Source organism: Chiloscyllium plagiosum, chromosome 5, assembly GCF_004010195.1.
Source record: "Chiloscyllium plagiosum isolate BGI_BamShark_2017 chromosome 5, ASM401019v2, whole genome shotgun sequence".
Classification (NCBI taxonomy): domain Eukaryota; kingdom Metazoa; phylum Chordata; class Chondrichthyes; order Orectolobiformes; family Hemiscylliidae; genus Chiloscyllium; species Chiloscyllium plagiosum.
Genome location: NC_057714.1, coordinates 35,490,624 through 35,507,850, shown reverse-complemented (window position 1 = coordinate 35,507,850; position 17,227 = coordinate 35,490,624). Strand labels below are relative to the sequence as shown.

The 17,227-nt window shown below is 40.0% G+C and overlaps 1 protein-coding gene across 1 annotated transcript in view; it reads left to right on the top strand.

Moving 5' to 3' along the window:
- The window catches only part of si:dkey-30e9.6 (uncharacterized protein LOC564083 homolog), a 36,885-nt gene extending 33,050 nt beyond the window's left edge, over positions 1–3,835 (top strand). The window contains exon 6 of the mRNA XM_043689847.1: positions 2,654–3,835. Within this exon, the coding sequence (XP_043545782.1) occupies positions 2,654–2,722 (69 nt within the window). The 3' untranslated portion in view covers positions 2,723–3,835. The remainder of the gene's footprint in view (positions 1–2,653) is intronic.
- The last annotated feature ends 13,392 nt before the right edge of the window (positions 3,836–17,227 follow it).

The window sequence follows — 17,227 nt, the reverse complement described above, 5'->3', positions numbered from 1 at the left end:
CCCCAGTGAGAGGGGCTTTCATAGGCCACTACTTTGTCTGCCAGTCATTGTTCTGATTGCACCCAAATGGGTCAATTTGAAGCCCTCCCATCCAAATTCAGAATATCCAACTGGACAGTAAGGGGTCACCACTAAGTTGTGCCTCTCCACATGCCCATCTCTCTTGCCACCTCCAGGGAGGGGAAAGTTCCACCCAAGTCTTAGTTTGAGGTCAGCCACTCAGCACAGAAATGAGGAGACATTTCTTCACCCAGAGATTAGTGAGCCTGCAGAATTCTCGGCCATAGAAAAGCAGGACTGGCCAAAACATTGAATATTTCCTAGAAGGAGTTAGATATAATTCTTAGAGCTAAACAGATCCAGAGGTATAAGGAGAAAGCGGAGTTGGATGATCAGCCATAATAATGTTGAATAAGGTAGAAGGCTCAAAGGGCTGAATGGCCTACTCCTAGGCCTGTTTTATATGTTTTCTATGTTTAACCCCCACTCAAAAAGACAATAGCATTGATTTGCAGTACTTCCTCATGTTAAGCTGAAGTAGCAGCGTTTATCAGACTTGTGAATTAACCCTTCATATGTTAAAGTTGATCTTCCTTCATGCTTTCTCTCTAGCTGCAAATTCCATTCTGTTCTATTACCATGATGTACGGGATGTAAGTTATGATTTGTCTGGATAGCATGCAAATTAATACTTTTCACTGAATCTCAGTACATGTGACAATAATAAATCAAATCAAATCAAATCAAATCAAATCAAAGAATTTGTGTTTGTGTCTCTGGAGCAAGATTTAATGCAACTCCTTCTGACTCAGAGCATGTAAGTGTTTTTGCACTTTCGGAGCCTACCTAACTTGCCAAATAGAATTAGCATAGAGTAGAATAGAATGAGGTTTATTGTCACCCATACTTAAGTACAGGAGTACAGCGAAATGTGTATAATGTCGCCACACAAGGTGCTATTTTAGATACAAAGTACCTATGTACAAATCTTAAGTACTAAAATAGATTAGGTACAAAAATAGAGAAACAAAGAGAAAAGCTAAAATTTCTACATTTCAGTTCTTCATAGCATAATTTTGGAAGATAAAGAAATAAAGATAAATGTCACAGTCCTTTCAGAGCCTACAGTCCCTCCACATTGTGGGTTTTTCACATGTGCTCTTGCTGTCCCTGCACTGCTGGGCTCAAGATCTCTGACAGGGACTGCACCGGGCTCAAGTCTACCAGCCAACCCCTCCTAGAGACAAAAGCATCTTAGAAAACTGCACATCATTAATGAGGACACTTGTGACAAATTATTCATATTATTAATAATCTATGGAAAGATTAACGCAGAGCTGGAATTGTGGCTTTGATGTACTTGGAATTAAATAAATTCAATGTCTCTGTCTCAGGAGAGTGTAGTAGAATACATACCTCCACTAGACCTTTGTGAAATGCATTTTTTTCCAAGTTGTAATTGTTATAGACCAGGCCAGAAACCCTCAAAATATTTTAAGGAGGGAGCTTAGACCCTAGCTTTTTCTTATTTTAAAGGCAGATGTTAAGTAGGTGGTTCCAGGTCTGATGTAACAGGCCAAAGCACATGGCCTTAACCAAAACAGAATTTATCATTGGAAATGAAACACAAACAACAAAAAGAGGAATTTAGAATAACTTAATTATTGGAGAACTTAAATGACCCGATACAGCAACTTAACTAACTAACTGTTCCAAACCAGTAACATCCCATACACACCCTTTGACAAAAAGGTGAATTCAAACACAGATTCTTACAGTCAGCAGGGAACAATATCCAAAGAGATTTCAGAGAAAGTCGGTTAGGAAGCATTTAATGAGGCTTGCAACCTTTCTGGTACTCACACATCTGTGACTGTTACAGCTAAAAAAAATGAGAAAGCTTGAACTGGAAGAACTGGCCATTCCCTTTCATATTGTTAAACTGTTTTCAGGAAATAGTGACTCAGTCTGGCACACTAGCCACTTTAGCACCTCTGCCTTTCCAACCTCTCCAAAAAAACTCAGGACAAAATAACCTTTTTTAAAGTTTCAGCATTGTCACAGTAATGAATGAAATTATTGCATCAGGTTAGACCACCCTAATCCCTAAACCTGGAATTAAGAGTCTAACTATGATCATGAAACTGTTGCCAATTGTTGAAAAAGCTACCCGGTTCACTAATGTCCTCTAGAGAAGGAAATCTACCACCCTCACCTGGTCAGATCTATATGTGACTCCAGAAATACAGTATATGATTCTTAACCCGTTGACAATTGGAGATGGACTATAAATATTGGTACAGTCATTGATGCCAACTTCCTGTTAACCAATAAAAACAAATTAAATTGTAGCAGAGAATCCCAGTTTCCTTTCCTCACTCTCACACTTCATAAGAATAAGCCTGATTGATTTGGACCTACTTCCACAACTGTAGTCCAGCAATTGCTGGAAATCCTGAGGCTGCATTGAAGGAAAAGACCCAGCAACACAACTCCCTGTCCCTTAATTTTCCTGATCTATGTGCCTGATACCCATTTCTCAGGAATAAAGTCCAAAAAAATTCATCCTTTCATTTCGAGCCACTTAGGATTTTGTTGTTCTGCACTTCCAATCAAGACATTGTTTAAGTTATATTTCTCTCAATTTTTTCAGGAACAAGAGTTGCAGCACAAACAACCAATGAACGCCAATGATTCAGCAAGAAAGGAAATAACTCAGTAATACCACTGCATTTTCAGTTTTAATGCTGGAAATCACCAAAATGTTGCAATACACTAAATATATTTCAGGACAATATTATAAAATGTCACATGAATTTCTTAGAGTAGTGTCTTCAACCCAACCATCTACAGCGACTTCATCAACCAATTGTCCAGTCATCAAAAAGTGGGCATGTCTTAATGATTGCACAGCGTTCTGCACCATTTGTGACTTCTCAAATAGTGAAACAGTCTTTATTCAGCAAGACCTGGAAAATATCTAAATTAGGGCTGACAAGTGGCAAGTAACATTACAGCTGTAGAAATGCCATGCTCACAAATTGTTTTTTACACATTTCTATCAAAGTCAATCCTTTCTCTATCATTTTATCTTATTCTACAAGAAGCTGTTTTATAGACTGAGGGAACCATCGAGAGCCAAGATGGGCAGAAGATTGCCAGATGGACTGAGCTTAACATCAAGCCAACAAGCTCTTTCAGATAACCAGGATCATTTCCATGGTGACAGAGACATGGATGGGCCAGCTCACTCTGTCTTCTTGAATGAGCATGAAGGCAAATAAAAAAAACTCAGCATCTTCACCAACTGGTTCTTTCTCTTCTCTCTGCAGGCCCAGTGCAAAAGGCTTCAGCCCGAGACACACAGCTTCAATCTCTGCGGAAGAAGCCTGTGAACTTTCAGAGGATCTACCCGCTTGATTTTGATTTGATTTGATTCATTATTGTCACACGTACCTCGGTACAGTGAAAAGCTTTGTTTTACAATGCCATACAGGCAGATCATACCATATAAACTGTGTAAGGGTAATAGAGCAGAGCAAGGAATACCAGGTTACAGCTGCAGAGAAGGTGCACAAAGAGCAAGGTCAATGTTTGATTGGAAATTTGAGATGTCCATTCAGAGTTCTAATAACAGTGGGGAAGAAGCTGTTCTTGAACTTGTTGGTATGTGTGATTAAGCTTTTGTATCTTCTTCCCAATGAAACAGATTGGAAAAGGTGGTAACTGAGGTGGGAGGATCTTTGATGATGTTGGCTGATTTCCCAAGGCAGCAGGAAGTATAGATGGACTCAGTGGAAGGAAAGTTGGCTTATCTGATGGAATAGGCTGCGTTCATAACTCTGTAGTTTTTTTATGGTCTGGCTAGTGCAGTTGCCATACCAACCCATAAGAAATGCACCTCAGTGGGTATTCTGTCTAAATTGGTCTCTGGAGCTTAAACTGGTGAGTACATCACTAAATGTCCGCAGCTGGTTGAAGGAGAAACCCTCAAGGTCTTTGACACTGAGGACTGCAGTAGTCAAGATGCCTGCAGAAGATGTAGCTCAGGAACCAATGGTCAGCATACAAAAAGAGGGAGGAGAATGTCAGGGAGGTATGCAAGAGGCCCTCAATAGACTAGCATGAAAACTGGAGGAGTCGCTCTGTATTCTTACAACTGTGAAGGCTTCACTGTGCGAGTCATGGAAGGGATGGAGGCCACCGTACGTGTACAAGTAGAGCAGAATGCTCAAGGGTTGCCAGTTATTATCTTGGATCTGCACGCTAATAATGAGCGATGTGCTCAGCACTAAGGCAAGACGAGAGGAAAAAGGCATGTTGACCTCATTCCAGTGCCCTTCTTTTTCAAAAATACACTGTTATGTCAGCAGGCTCCTAGCGGGGGGAAGACAACAGACAGGAACATTGGCAGCTTCAGCTAAGGAGACTCCTGTGCCCTACTGTTCCACCTCCCCTCTGCCAGTCACCCTACTGCCTCCAGAAACTGAGGCCAGGGAGGTTGAGCCTGCACCTATCTAGAAACTTTCACCATTCCTGGGAGTGCCCCAGGCCCAGACCTGCCAGAAGACACCCATCAATATCTTCCAAGTCAGCAGGGAGTACAGATCAGCTCAGCCTTGGAGCTCAGACCAACACCAGGACATAGTGGAGGAAGAACAAAGAGAAGGTACCACACAAACATAAAGGATTGTTCAATCATTATATCTAATGTTCATATTCATGAATATATGTCCATCTGCACTGTTCTAGCATTTGCTATAGTCTTATTGTCCCAACAGGACATGAGTAGGACAAAAGACAAGTAGTTGTGATGTGTTTCAATCACTCACTTCAAAACTGCAACAAATAATCAGCAAAGTGGGTTACTAGAAATTGCCTCAGGGAACCACACACCAATAAGATGGGAATTACAGTCAAGGCACTTCCAAAGAGTCTCGGGATGTTGAGGGTAACAGGTAATATCTGGGGCAAGAACCAGGGCCTGGAAAATCCATTTGGTAGATCCCACACATGTGTCATAAAGGAGCAATGGCAGAAGCCGTTACACATCTACAAGGCCTAGGAGGGAAAGGTCACCCCCATGGCTGAGGTTTTCATTGAGGGATAGAATATTCAAGGTTGTGACTTGGGTATTAGACAAATCACGCATCATTTTATTACAAATGTGGAACCACACACAAGGACAGATCCCTATTTTACAGCCCATGGTACTGGAAACATTGCCAATAAATATACTGAAACAATGCAAGGTTACTGTGAAAGCTCACTGTATTCTGCAGCACTACAGAGATTCTAAGGCACTTAAGGAGCAGTCTCAGAATATGGGTAAGTCAATAGACTCCCTGATGGGACTGATACACCTTTGGATCATTTTAACGCAATTATGCAGGAGCCTGAGATATCAAACATCCATGTTTCACAGCTGCTTTGGAGTCCGTGTTTGCACATGAAATTTAGCTTTTACAGAGATGGAGAACGAGACTACATTTGAAAGGAAAATACAACATATTATTGCGACGATAAATATAAAAGTACTAAATTTTTGAAGAATGTAGCATACAATAAGCAGAGGACAGGCAGCCAACTGCTCAAATGAAATAATGATAAGAACAATAATCATCTCAGTCACCCTGAAAATAGGTTACCATATGATTCTCCCTGATCTCTCTGGCTCAGTGGACCATTGTAATGTCCTCTTTTTGCTGGTTATCCTGGCCCATCTGAGAATCCTCAGCCTCACGCTCCTCCACAGACATTTACTCTTGTTCCTGCATCTCCCCCTTCGTCACACATTTGCCTGTGTCTGAGACTGTGAAGGGTTCAGCACAGCACTAGGATGTGAGACACTCCAGACGTCTCATCTTCAGGAGGTCGATGGTCTGTTCTGGCTTTAAGGAAGAGTGGATAGTGTTCAATCTTTCCTCTGCAGCAATCTGAGGGTTTCTTAAATATGTCTTCAGCCAGCTGTGGAGGGAATGTCCCTGTCACCCGAGCCTCAGTAATGGATGAGATCCCTCATGTCCCAGCTGCCTGACTCTGCCTGACAAGCAGGAACAAGTTGAAGTGGCGGGCTTTCATAAAGACAGTATCAGTAATTGCCCAGATACAGTTCTTGAGAGAACAGCCCCTTGCCATCAAAATTGCAGGAGACTAGACCCATGTTCCACTGTTGCATTATCTTCTGACCTGACAGTGTCCCTTCGCATCCTGACTTCATGTAAGCAGGTTTAAGAATGTGTCAATGTGGTCTTGGCATGAAACAACAGCCGTAAGGACCCCTCACCACATATTCCCACCCAAAGCCCCCTCCCCTGGCCTTACCCTGAAGCCCTCTCTGAGCACCCTTTGTCTGGTGTGTGAAGATGCGGCATAAACTTGCACTCTCACTGCCACTGAACCGTATTCACTGAAGACCTGAATAGAAACACACACTATTTTTTATTGTACACTTTTTTTATTGTAAGTCAGAGAAGTGAATTTTTCATAACATTATGTTCAAGTTACACTGATATATCTTCATGTTTTGCATTATTGTGTTATCTGTTCCTTTAATAAAAAAAACACAAGGTGAGTCTTATCAACTATCAACGTGTGACAGAGTTGGAGTAGTGCAAGCTGTAGATAGACTCCTAAGCTCTGCTTATATCTATGGTGTTGAAGAAAAACAAAAACCACACTTAGTAACCACTCTTCACAAACAGATCAAATTATTTCATGGAGTTATTGCGATGGAAACAGTGTACTGGGCAACGCCTTCTTGAGGTATTTGGATGGATTATTTATAACGACCATTCTTAGAATAATTGATACTGGGAAATACATTAATTTAAGAAAATTCCTGTTACAAAATATCACTAATGGCATACTCATACTACTAAATTGTTGACAGAAAACTGTTCAAAAGTTCTTCCAAATATTGAAAGGTATTAGCTATTTATTTTTGTTTGATGCAACTTGCTTTATTATGGTTAACAATGATTAGATCTCGCTTTCATTAACTGAATGAAATGAGCAGAAGGCCCAAGGATCCTTCTCTTAGCAGTTGAGCAGATTTTAAGATAAGGCACTGGGTGACAGTAATGTTTGATAATACACGCTTTTTTGTGACAAACTTTTCCGGCAATTACTGCTTCTGTTCTGATAATTTTTGGTTGTCACAGAAACTTCACATTAATCAGACTTTGAGAGTTGTTACAGGACAATTATGTTCAAAGAACTAATATTAGATCAAGATTTTGATACTTTATATATAGCTTCATACATCTATTAGGAGTATAATAGCTCAAGCTTGTATATTACCAAGTTTAAACTGTCAACATGGTGAAATAATTCCACAGAGACAGTATTCAGTCACCAACCCACCCTTCATTTACATGTGGAGAGTCGTTGGCACTGATCCAGCTCCCAGAGTAAACAGGATGTCTGACACGCCTGCTCTTATGTGTCAGCAGGGCTCCATGATTGGACCAGATTAACAGCCCCAGTCAAGGGATTCATGATATATGAGGTCCACCTGGCTGACCTCAATATAATCACTACACAAGATTCCACTTTAAAACTAAATTGAATGCATATTCCACACAATTACTGAAATTTTACAAGTCAAGCGTACTTTGAAAGTGTTAGCTGAGGCACATTGGTTGCATCTCTGCCTCTGAGTATGAAGATTCTGTAAATAAATCACAGAATGGTGTTGAAACTGTCTGATTGGAAATGTCGAAGGTCTGTCCACCCTCAGATGCCCTTTGTACTTTTTGAAGGAGAGCAGTGTGTTCTCCCTGTCTCCTAAGTACCATTTATTGCAGACTGCTACAGGATTGAAACAATGGATGGAAATTATACGAGTGATGAAGCCACAATATGTAATCTCCATCAGTTCTTTATGTTCCAAATCACACATAATAGAACAATATAAGGACATATGAAAATTATTACACAAAATGATATAAAATGTTTAATGCAATTATACATTTCCAGTTAAAAACAATTATTTTTGTACCTCAAAAATTATCACATTTGCTGTGACATTCTCTTCACAAATAATTTTTGTGATTAAAACAGTGGAAAAAGAAGCAAAACTAGTGGAAGTATTCATTTTATACTTGCTATCATTCATATAGTAATTGGAGTGTTACAGGCACTTTGGTTCCTAGAATCCTTAAAGTGTGGAAGCAGGCCATTCAGCTGTCATTAACCCTCTGAAAAGCATCCTGCTCAGACCCATCCCCCCCAATTCCCATGGCTAATTTACCGAGACTGCACACCCTGGTCATTACAGGCAATTTAGCATGGCTAATCCACCTTTGGACTATGGGACAAAACCACACAGACACAGAGAGAATATGCAAACTCCACCCAAATAGCCATCCAAGGGTGGAATCAAACCTTACTCCCTGGCACTGTAAGGCAGCAGTGCTAACCACTGAGCACCCTGTCAGTGCTTTCATAGTTGCAGTATGACTCATGTACTTTGTGTTGTTTTTTTCGCATGGGATTATGGGGTGGTTTAACCCTGGAGCCTGGGGCTGCATTGTAAATGTTCCAGATATTTCATTACTCCCACTCAACAGTGCCATCACAACAGATTATGTTGGTTGCAATACGTTGTGATGAAATCTAAATTGGTAGCAATGCCCTAATTAACCACGCATTTTTTCACAAATCAACAGATTATTTTTAAAGCTTCAGTGGTTTACTGGATTTTAACCTACCATAGCTAAAGTCATTTGATGGCTATGGTTTCTGTTTTCTTTCCTTGATGATTTTGATAGAAGTGTTATTTTAAATACAGAAAAACAACAAGAGCACATATTCTAATTTTCTGGGCAGAGTTCCAAGGGATTAAACACTTCTCTGTCTCTTTGTATGTTCCCCAACCGGATTTATTTTCATAAGTCTGAGTTTATTATATGCACACAATGTTCTTCTGGCAGGATTCATGTCAATGAAAGAAGCCAGTCAATGTGGAAGCAGATTCCTGTGGCGCTGTGGCAAGGAAACTAATGCATCAATAGAAAAAGGTAATGAGTTATTTAAAAGAGGCAAGAGCACCTTGATCCCTTTACCAATGTTTCTTGAAGGCTCCAGTCATTTTCCATGTTGCAGCCCAATGAATGGTCGCCAGAAGAAAAGTGGGGCTTTGACTTTGAATACTTGTGACCATTTTAATGGTAGTCCTGACTGGTATGGGGAAGGTGCTCTTAGTCTGAAACCCTAGGTGTCTTATCATACAATTATTACAATACTCTTTACTCAATCCCTTTGGATTTCAGTTGGAATCACAAAAGACAGTGATTCTACTCAATTCTAATCAGTAAGATGCCGTGCATGGAATTTTCTGGCTCCATCTGGAGCCTTTAAAATGGTGAGGAGAGGGTTGGGGTGATGTAAAGGAAATTGGTTAAGTAGAAGCAAAATTTCAGTTTCCCAAGCTGCAAGCATTTAACTCCTAACATTTCTAGTCATTCATTGAACTTTCCCAGGAAATGCAGCTGAAGGTGGATGCTTTGTGTGGTGAGGGCGTGATTAAAGCACTAACATCTGCACAGGACCATTCACAGATCGATGCAGATGAGAGTTCATGACTTGGGACGAAATCTTTATGCAGGCTGAACCACCCAGTGTATAAATGCTATATTGCAGGGGGTAATATGGGGAAGTAGATGATTGCATGATTCACATGATTGCAAAACAACAGTAAGAAGATGAGCACAAATATTTTACATGTATCAGTATCAGGAAAGGGGAAAAACAGTCATGGGTTATAGAGGATGCACCTATGTGTCCAGTTACCACCCCATTGTTTGGTAAACATGGGCCTTTTGGGAACTAATTTACTGAAATTACAGTGGGGAGAAAGCCTTCTTCTGTGAAGTGCGACAATACTTTTATGCATTAAAATGGACAAGTTTAACAGGAAAGATTTATAAAGATGTGCAAAACTAATGGACCCTGGATCAGATAAAAGGAGTGAGATAAAATTCAGATTGCCACTCCACTCACTTCTTCTATGCATTGAGTGATCTCTGCTTTGCAAGCCAGGAATTCCAATCTCAACTTTCTCCAATAAATGTGAACTGCAGCTGAAATCAAAATCATTCCCTGTAGTGCAGTGTAGTCAGGGGAATGTCAAAGTACACCCTTTCTCAGCAGTCAGTGTGCCAGCTTCCAAGGTTCAAATGTCCAAAAACACAGGCAGATACTTTACAAATGCTATGAAAGGTAAGTATTATAAGATATGTGTGGGGCAATTAACTTTGCTATTTTTGCTCCCCTGTCTGTATTCAACGTCTTCTTTCTGATTTTTATTTGGGGAATGTTCAACACTGTCTTATGTTGATTGTTAGATTACAATTCTTCCATGTGAATGATAAGGATTTTTTTTCACTTTCACCATGCGTGTTAGCAGATTAACCACCCATTAGATATACCAAGCAATCTACAAGGGAACAATAAATTGGAAAGCTATGATAGGCAGCCAATCTACAGATACTTTGTAGAGATAAGAGGGAAGAGGTAAGGGACTGATATCTCTCTGATCAACAGGAAGCTATGTGTTGAAAATTATTTCCCAAAGTACAGATATATTTTGTGGTTTTCCCTGTGAAGGGTGTACAAAGACAAGTGCTAAAAATCTATTTAACTCTACTGAAATGATCTAGTGGGACTGAATGCTCTCACTTATGCCAGCTGGCATTCACGAGTTAACATGTTGTGAAAGTTACATTCAATTAACTATTCCCTTGTCACCCTATGTTACAGGTAATGACTTTCATTAAGTCCAAGTGCAGCAAACCAGTCGAAAGGAAAGGGGACTGCAAAGGTCTAAATCTCTCCCAGCCAGAAAGCTGGAATACAATCACAGTTGAAAAGCATCAAAACAACAGAATCTCAACCAATTTGAAAAAATTAAGGATTGTGAAATCAACTGTTCACCAACCAATATCAATGTAACTGATAACCTATACTGTAATGGGCACAAGGTTCAATTATCTATTTTTTGCAAAGAATTCAGAGTGTGATCCATTTATCTGTTTATAACTTTTATCACTGCATTAGTAATTCATATTGCATTTAGTCATTAGTAAACTTACTCTTTGTTAAATCAAAAAAGCCTGGTAAATTTGGTTGCTTTTAAAGCATGAGTTTATTTGGGTATGGGAGGAAGACATTCTCTATGGAAGGGGTCCATTTAAACCAACTTTGTTGGTACAAATGGTGGAGTGGATGCTTAAAGAAAGAGTGCCAGTTCATCCTTCCTAACCTGAAAGCTTAACAACTCCGGGTATTCCATTTGGAACTGTCATGAATTGGGGAACCTCTCGGATATCTAGTAATAGTATCCTAAACACGGCAAAGATGGAGCTGTTCAATCAGAAAAAAGAAATTCAAACTGGGAGGTGGGAGTGGTGGCCAAATGGTGTGGAATAGCATTGGAAGGATTCCCTGATGGAGTCCTGCTGCCAGGCCATTTTTCCAGGAATGGCAGCTTCATGTTGCCCTGTGGGTGTCATAACCCCAGGCCCAATGGATAGAGAAACCACCATGGAGGCAATCCAGTGGTTTATCTGGGAGGGGTCTTCATTTCCAGAGACTCCATATCCCAGTGAGGAGGCCACGACTGTAAAGACTGCTTTGTAGATTTTTATGCTGCCGTTGATGTGGTTCTGATCACAGTTCCCTACCGTTTAGTCCTGGTACAGGAATACAGTTTTCAATTTCTCTACTGAGCTCCTGCAACCCTGCATGGGTCCTGACATTGTAGCCAAATCCTAGCCACATGGCTAAACACCGTTAAACAACTTAAACAGAAAGAGAAATCATGAAGTGAATTTTTGTTTCCAACTCAAAGTTGAAGGTCTGAGAAATAGAAAGTACAAGAGCTCTTGTGTGCAAAACATTATTTTCTTTACATTTGCTTAAATTGTTAATTTACATCATGAACTATTATAGATGGGACAGAGAGTAACCACAAAAGAAGTGTCTAAAATGTTAAAGGACCGACACTTTATACAAGCACTGTCCAAGTTCTTTCGTCCCAGACATAATTCATGAAGCAGCAACCGTTTGAAATTCTAATGCAGTGGCCAGTTAGCATAGCAAAAGTACAAAATAAAAATCAAACCTTACATCAGATGTATAGTTTTGACTTATTACATGCATGAAATGACTATTTTTATGAAAAGGGGGAATATATTTGATCCACCTTCAACATTGCTATAATAACCGTATAGAATTTAAATCTGAAATTTTGCACCCAGCAGTTTCTTATAACACCCAGCATCATTTACCATAACTTCTTCAGACATTCCAACATCACCAACTTTTAAATTGTTGCATTAAGTTAATAGCCAAGTAGTTCCTTTGAAGTCTTTACCATTTTGGTTATCTTTAGCACCAATTGGTACTCTGATTGTACATATACATGAAAATATCGCGAACAAGATTGCACTGTTAAGCACATTTAACAAAGAGACTCTTCTTGCCAAGAAATGAATAATCACAAAGAGAAGTGCAAAGTTGTTGGTAATGTTAATCCACATCTATAGGAAAAAATGTTCCTTCAGTTTCCTTGAGAAAGACAGAGATCTGCAATAAATGTTACTCAAGAGAGCAACTCCATGACAAGCTTAAAGATACGTCTTGTCAAAAGTACTGCTCCCCTGGGTGCCATCAGCATCAAAGAAGAATTCCTCATGTCAGGAGCGCACTCACATTCTCAGCATAATGTCACTTCAAACTCTTGTCAGATGACAGTTTTAACCTGTGCAGGTTGTACAACTATCCCTGAACATCGAAGTTTACCTGGGATAAAAATCGCAGCCCCAGTTTTATAACTGCAGAACCTGAAACTAAACCCATGTTGGCACTCGGTTGCTATTAGCAGTGACACAACCAAAGAGCATTTACTGCTGAATTGTTTGTGAAGAATGATAAAGAAATTCAATCCACCTTTTTTATTCTGCCAGGACAACCATTGTTTGAGTTGAATGCAAAATCAGTTTTATTTACAGATTGCTAACGCCAGCTAAGAACAACAGTGCTTAACACCTTGGATGAAAGCAATAGGATATTTTAAACAGATTATTAACATTTTAGTCTTGTACTTTGCAATATTCCTTTTGAATTCTAAGATTGCTGTCAGAATTCTTTTACCAAAGTATGCACAATTTTACATGGACAGTGGGACTGAATATTTTTCTCACTGTTGGCAGAATTCTTTGTCAATTATAAGAAAATTTTCTAGCTGCTGAAACTTGTAATCAAGAACTGATCAAATTGCTGTGTTCTAAAGAGTGTAATCTATAATAAAATAAAGGAGGCCCACCCCTTAGACTGGAACTGACATTCAAGTGACCTCATAAACCCTTCCAGCAGACTCTTCTTTCATATTTCTGGTAACCTTTTTATTCTCTCGTGGTGTTTGGCATCACTGTCTAGGTCAGCACTTAATGCCCCTTTCAAGTTTTCCTTGAGAAGATGATGAACTGCTATCTTGAAGCGCTCCAGTGCATTTGGAATAGAAAGACAGTTAATGCTGTCAAAGAAGGAAAGAATGACAATATATTTCCAAGTCGGGATAATAAGTGGGTTAGAGAAGAATTTGCCAGTGGTGGTTTTCCCATATATCTATTGCCCTTATCTTGGAAGATGTTGTCAATGGAGCCTTGGTGAATTGCTATAGTGCATCTTGTGGATGATATATGATTCACAAGATGTAGATTGCTGCATTTATAAGCTGCTACTGAGTGTTGGTGTTGGAGGGAATGAACTTTGGTGCCAGTCATTTGGGCTGCTTTGGTCGGGATGATATCAAAATTCTGAGGTGTTGTTGGAGCTGCAGTCATCCAGGCAAGTAGGGAGAATTCTTTCACATGCCTGACCTGTGTCTTTTAGATGATAGGTAGGCTCTTGGAGAGACTGGGACTGAATTACTCATTGCAGGATTCCGAGCTTCTGACTGCTTTTGTAGACACAGTGTTTGCATGGTTAGTCCAGTTGAGATTCCGATCAATGGTAAGCCATAGAATGATGATAATGAGGATTCAGTGATAGTAGTGCCATTGAATGTCAGGGGTCAAAAGTTACATTGTCTTTTATTGAAGATGGTCATTGCCTGGCATTTTTGGGCACAGGTGTTACTTGCATTTTCTAAACTTGCAATATCTAAACCCAGATATTGTGCAGGTCCTGCTGCATTTGGACAGAGATTTCATCAGTTTGTCAAGAATTGTGAATGGCGCTGAACAATAGGGACTCATCAACATACATCCCCATTTCTGACCTAATAATGGAGGGAAGGACATTGATGAAGCAGCTGAAGATGGTTGGGCCTGAGGCACTCCTGCAGAGATATCCTGACGCTAAGATGGCTGATGCCCATATAACACTAACCAGCAGGGAATTTACACACCCACCCACACAACCCACCGATACCCATTGACTTTAGTTATGCTTGGGTCCTAAATGACACATCCGATCAAATAAGGCATTGATATCAAGTGCAGGAATTCAGTACTTTTGTCTATGTTTGAACCAAAGTTGTACTGCGGTCAGGAGCTGAACAGCCCTCGGAAACCCAACCAAATGTCAATGAACAGATTATTGCAAAGAAAGTTCTGTTTGATACCACCATTTTTGCTTCTTTCCATCACTTTAATGTTGATCAAGACTTGACCGATGGGGCAGTAATTGGCAGGGTTGAATTTATCCTACCTTTAGAGGAAAGGACATAGCTGGGCAATTTTCCAGATTGTCTGGTAGCTGCTGTTGTACCTATGCTTGAACGTTTTGGCCAGTGATTCAACAAGTTCTGGTGCATACAACATCAGTACCATTTCCAGTGTGTTGTGAGTATTAATAAAACTTTGCACTATCGAATGTCTTCAGCCATTTCTTGATATCATGCAGAGTTAATCTGGACATTTTTCAAGATGTCGCTATGTTTTTCTTACATTCTATATCTTCCATGTCCTTTTCCACAGTAAATACTGATGCAAAATACTCATTTAGTATCTCCCTCATTTTCTGCAGCTCCACACGAAGGCCATCTTGCTGATCTTTGTAATTCAGAAAAGATTTACAAGGATGTTGCCAGGGTTGGAGGATTTGAGCTATAGGGAGAGGCTGAACAGGCTGGGACTGTTTTCCCTGGAGCATTGGAGGCTGAGGGGTGACCTTACAAAGGTTTGATGGGTATATGAATAGGAAGGGTTTGGAGGGATATGGGCCGGGTGCTGGCAGGTGGGACTAGATTGGGTTGGGATATCTGGTCAGCATGGACGGGTTGGACTGAAGGGTCTGTTTCCGTGCTGTACATCTCTATGACTCTATGACGTGATGAATTGATTGAAGAATGAAATCTGTGATACTGGGTATCTCTGGTGGAGGCTGAGATGGATCATGCACTTGGCACTTCTAGCTGAAGATTGTTTCAAGTGCTTCAGCCTTATCTTTTGCACTGTTGTGTTGTACTAATTCATTATTAAGGATGGCTGGAGGTGGACCCTCCTCCTCCTCTTCCTGTGAGTTCTCTCATTGACCACCATCATTCATGGCTGTTATTTCAGATATTGGTGGACCTGGCGTGCATTTCAACTATTTTTGTTTTTATTTCTGATACCAGCCTTTGTCATTTACTTATTTATGTGTGCTTAGTGTTGCACTTTGAGATAAACCATGTGCAAGTACTCTGCCTGAATAAAGTGGAATAGCAGTTGTTTAGCTGAGGGATTCGAGTGTGATTGAATCATTGCTTTTTAAAATTAATGTCATAACACGTGTTGTAAATGCTTTTTGCCAAATCCATGAAAATAAACTGAGTGCAGAATTGGCCACCAGAGTCTGACTTTAATGTGTTCAAGTTCACAAAGTTAAATATCACACAACAGCAGGCTATAAATACCTGATGAAGGCGCAGCACTCTAAAAGCTAGTGATTTCAAATAAACCTGTTGGACTATAACCTGGTGTTGTGTGATTTTTAACTTTATCCACCCAAGTCCAATACCGGCAATGCCATATAAAGTTCACTAACACAGACGCAAAATCAGCCCTCAAAGTGATCCACCAGTGTGATATTTCATATCAAATCAACACTGTCCCACCTTATGCTCCTTCATAACTAAAGTTTGGAACAGCTGATCAAATAACAACTACCACAGAATACTTTTATGTCATGCAGCTATTGTGTTTCAGGTAATTAACATTCAAAGTTCTGACTAGGAAAGCCACATGGGGAAGTTACATTATTGTAAAGTTGAATCTTAAATTCTTGAGTGTGCTGGACTTTCAAAATTAAAGAGAATAATTTGTTGGAGTACAGTTAGCAATTTTCACAAACAAGCCAAAACAAAAATTAGTCATATTCAATAATTAACAAGTAGATAATATGACACCAAAACCTATCAGAAAAATAGTGATTGATAGCAGTCCTTGCTTGGCACTACAGTCTCGAACACTCACTCTCTCCACCATCACTGTAGGACTATGTGTAATATCTACGAGATGCAGTGCAGAAATTCACCAAGGCTCCTTAGACAGCACCTTCTGAACATAGGACCACCACCATCTGGAATGACAAGGCTGATACCATGGGAACATCAGCGCCTGCAAGTTCTTCTCTAAACCAATCACAACTCTTACTTGGGAATGTATTGCTATTCCTTCAGTGTCATTGGGTTTAAATCCTCGATCTCCATCTCTAACAGTATTGCAGGTCTACTTACAGCAAATAAACCGCAGCAGTTTAAGAAGTCAGCTTCTCAATGGCAACTAGGGATGTGCAATAAATGATGGTCCCCAGTGAATGGTGCATACATCTCTTGTATTTAAAAAAAATGTCATTGGTTTCTGTGCTGGAAATAGTTATCCTTTCAAAATAGTGAAGTTACGGAAAGTGCAATGGACTACCATGAACATAGTGATATATGCCATGAAGTTTTGTAGGTCTTGGCAGATTTTCCCAGGCAGTGGAGCCATTGTTTGAGAATGGCAATGGCCTGCTCCACAAAGTTGCTGTTGGCTACATGAGTTTCATTGTACAAACCCTTTCCTTGTAGAATCTGATTAGCAGCCTTTTACAGAGAGGACAGCCCTTGTCTCTAAATAGCACTCACTGATTCAAGATCGCAGGATGATAGACTGTTTCAAAGTGATGTGAACCTGACACAGGCATCCACTGGTGTGGTGCTTTGTGAATGGTCAGATAACAATGGCACATTGAT